We start from the raw sequence: 3,541 nt of genomic DNA, 5'->3' as shown, positions 1-3,541 counted from the left end.
AGTTTAAAACTGACATGAATTTTGTAAGAATGTCCAATCGGGTGAATCAAAAACACCAAGTTCAAAACTCGTGCCCTACGTGGACATTGTCAGATTTTGTCACAGAGGGATTTAGGATGAATAATGTACTTGGTGGAATCCTGCAATGAGTGAGCTTTACTCTGTCTCTGACCCAGGGTGTATCTGAGCAGAGAACATTAACTGCACAAGACACTCATCCTCGACCTGTTAATAATCCACTTTAACTACACAGATGGAATGTAAGTCAGAGTGAGAAACAATTAATTCAATATTTAACTCAACTGGAGGAAAAAAAACCTTTATTACTTTTGTTGAATTATTAAATGTAACTTTGAGATTTTTATTGACATGAATTAACTGTGTCCATCAGTGCAAGTGAAATGTTTACAAAACTCGGTTTACCGCTGGATTTATCGACTGTTCTGTTGATGATTTTCAATGGAATCGCTTCATGTCCCATCACACAGGAGTAAGAAGCACCGCTGGCCCACTCCTCCGCTGTAATGGATAACAGGCTGTAGATGAAGAAGGAAGTGTTGTCGCTCTCCGCTATCACCTCGGTGTTCTTGTAGTTACTGGGATTCACCGGCTTGTCATTGTTTGTCCACTTGATGAAGATCTCTCGGGGGGAGAAACCTCTCACTAAACAGGTGAGGGAGAGAAACCTCTGAGCGGAGATTTCTTCTGTTGGTGGCAGGAGGACCGACACTGATGGCTCCAGCGGATTAATCACTGCAGAATATTTGAGACAAATATAAATCAACCAAAACAAATCCTGAACCGATATCACAATTTCGCTAAATATTAAAATGCGCCATGTTTAATTTGGGATTTATTCACTTTCGTTTTTTGAAAGGAGCAGTATGGTACACATTCTGTTCAGTAAAAAAACAGAAAGTTTAATGTGAAAGTTGTCTCCATGTTTCCAGCCCACAACGAGGACATTGCTGATGGTGGCGTCACAACCCAGGCTTCTTCCCACCTTATCTGACTTAATCAGAATACAATATCCTTTGGTCCATCTTTTTCTGAATCAGCTACTTAGCTATCCTGCCTTCAGATGCATCATTAATGCTCCTAACGGTGTTGGTTCATTTCCAATCAAAGCCTGTCATTGATGGAACTGGATCCGGATTACACATGGGATCCTTTGTGGTTTAATCTCACTGCTCACCTTTCTCCTTGTGGATGGAGTCTCTCAGCGGAGTCGGTAGACTCTGATGGTACACCACACATTCAAAAGTAACACCACTCAGCCAGGCTTCAGTAGAAATGTCTAATTTGCTGATCACGCTGTCGGGATTCTGTCCAGGCTGCTCAGCAATCTCTGATTTCAGAGGCTTCTTTTCTTGTTTCCAGGTCACGTTGACTCCAGAAGGAAGATTGGACACAACGCAGGTTAACGTCACCGTCGCCTCCAGTAAGACTTGTTCTACTGGCGGTGGGAGGATTTTAACGGTGTTGATGTGGCACTCGGTATCTTCTCTGAAACAAAAATCAAAGTCAATGAAAAATGCCCCTTTCTGATACAAACAGCCAATCTTCAGATTACTCCTTCACAGGGTGAAGACACCAACTTCAAAATGGCAACCCCAACCATTGCTGAAACGATGCTTACTATTGTTGATGTATTTTGATCTGTGAAAGCATTTGTTATTACCTATAACATACCCTGTGTAATTATTCCTAAAGAACACTGGCTTTGTAACAAGTGACACCTGTGAAAAAAGTAAAATCATCGAAGATACCATCATGTAACCCATGGAATTACCTTTCTTTCGGAGTTTGTCTCTCACTTCAGACCATCTATTGATACTTGTGACAAGAGTAATCTGAATATAATGAGTTCGTTTCCATGTTCATAACCCTTGGGTGCAAGTGCTGCTGGTCACGCTGACTGCCAAATCATATCCCAAATTTTGGACAAATTATAATAAATAATAATTATTCTCTTTGCAGAGTTCTAAAGTATTACAGGAGCGGTGAACAGCCATGGAAATTCTGTTCATTATATTTAACGTGATCAAAAATACTTTGCGTAATTGGTGTGATGTCATTCTCTAATTTATGTCATTGTTCCTCATGGGCTGTGTTTGGAGGAGATCTGAAAACAAGACATTGAGTACAGCATTGGGTATCGAGAAGGACACCCATCTCCTTAAGTCTTTCCCTCTATTCAGTTAGTTCATAACTGGTCTGTACTTTCACTTTATTTACCAAGCTGCAGTTTTTAATTTTTTCATAGAGCAGGGGAGAAAATAAAAACAAAAGCGTCTTAAATTAATCTACAAACGCGATGGAAATGTACACTAATTTTATAGACATCCACTACTCACTTTGTAAACATCGCCACCCCAAACAAGGCTAAATCAGCCTGTCTCGAGTTCCTCGTTCATTCATCGCTATTGTAGCATTCCCACCAGAATTTATTCTCCTGCCACATCCACTAATTACAGAGAGCATCTTAAAGAAGCTCAGTGAGATCACGTTTATCCCAGTTCATCAAATGTGATACCCACTTGGTCTGTGGTCTGATCCCATAAATGAAGTTAAAGAGCTCAGTACCAGATAAAAATCGATGTCGTACAATGTCCAAGGCCAACACGTCGTTCCTGAGCAGGGGTTGAAGCATTCAACGCATTTTGATTTATTTTCAAGTCAGGGTCACTGCATATTTTAACCACGTCATTTTGAGACCCCAACATCATAAGGTAGAGGATCAGAATAAGGCTGTTCGGCCAATCCAGAGTTTAGATCAGAATGATACTGGAAAATCACAGCAGGTCAGGCAGCATCCGATGAGCAGGAAAATCAATCTTTCGGGCTAAAGCCATTCTCCTGCCTTCTCCCCGTACTAAACAAGAGCCGATCTATCTCTGGCTTGAGTACACACAATGGCCGGGCCTCCACAGCCCTCTGCAGCAACAAGTTCCACAGACTCATCACCCTCTGGCTGAAGAAATTCCTCCCCATCTCAGTTCTAAACGGTGCCCCTTTGACCCTGAGACTGTGTCCTTGGGTTCGAGTCTCGCCCACCAGTCAAAACATCTATTCCACGTTCACTCGACCTAAGTCTCTCAGTATTTTCTATGTTTCAATCAGATATCTATCCAACATCCCCCTCCACCCCCTAACTTATCCTTGAAGCGACTACCAGGCAAGGATTCAGCACTCTGAATGCCACTCCCAGCATGGTGAGGCAACAAACTATTTAGCAAAGCTCACTGTTTATGTATCTTTCTTCAACAGAGAGGAAACATGCTTTTCTGACTTGCCAAAATGCTGAAATATGAGCAATGCAAATGTAATACTCAAACTAATATGAGATACGTGGCATGTTGGGAAATGAGAAGCAGTACCGTGCTGTTTACTACGCCTGATAAATTAATGTGTTTGATTCACATCAGAGTTCTGAATGATTTGTAGCTCTCTCAGTGTGTGTCTCTTACCCTGGAGTGCGGTGATGTTTTTATTTTGAATGTTCTCTCCATGAGTGACCTGGCAGGTATAGACTGCGCTG

The 3,541-nt window shown here is 41.7% G+C and overlaps 1 gene segment (V, D, J or C); it reads right to left on the bottom strand.

The window, feature by feature from the left end:
* Window positions 1–346: 346 nt before the first annotated feature.
* Window positions 347–3,541, bottom strand: part of LOC122547621 — a 6,491-nt gene continuing 3,296 nt past the window's right edge. Inside the window, 3 exon segments of the C gene segment in view lie at window positions 347–753; window positions 1,196–1,504; window positions 3,471–3,533. Of these exon segments, the coding sequence occupies window positions 362–753; window positions 1,196–1,504; window positions 3,471–3,533 (764 nt within the window).

The sequence above is a fragment of the Chiloscyllium plagiosum genome, unplaced genomic scaffold, assembly GCF_004010195.1.
Source record: "Chiloscyllium plagiosum isolate BGI_BamShark_2017 unplaced genomic scaffold, ASM401019v2 scaf_10996, whole genome shotgun sequence".
Lineage (NCBI taxonomy): Eukaryota > Metazoa > Chordata > Chondrichthyes > Orectolobiformes > Hemiscylliidae > Chiloscyllium > Chiloscyllium plagiosum.
Note: the sequence above shows the minus strand (reverse complement) of the source record. Positions and strands in the feature narration are given on the sequence as shown.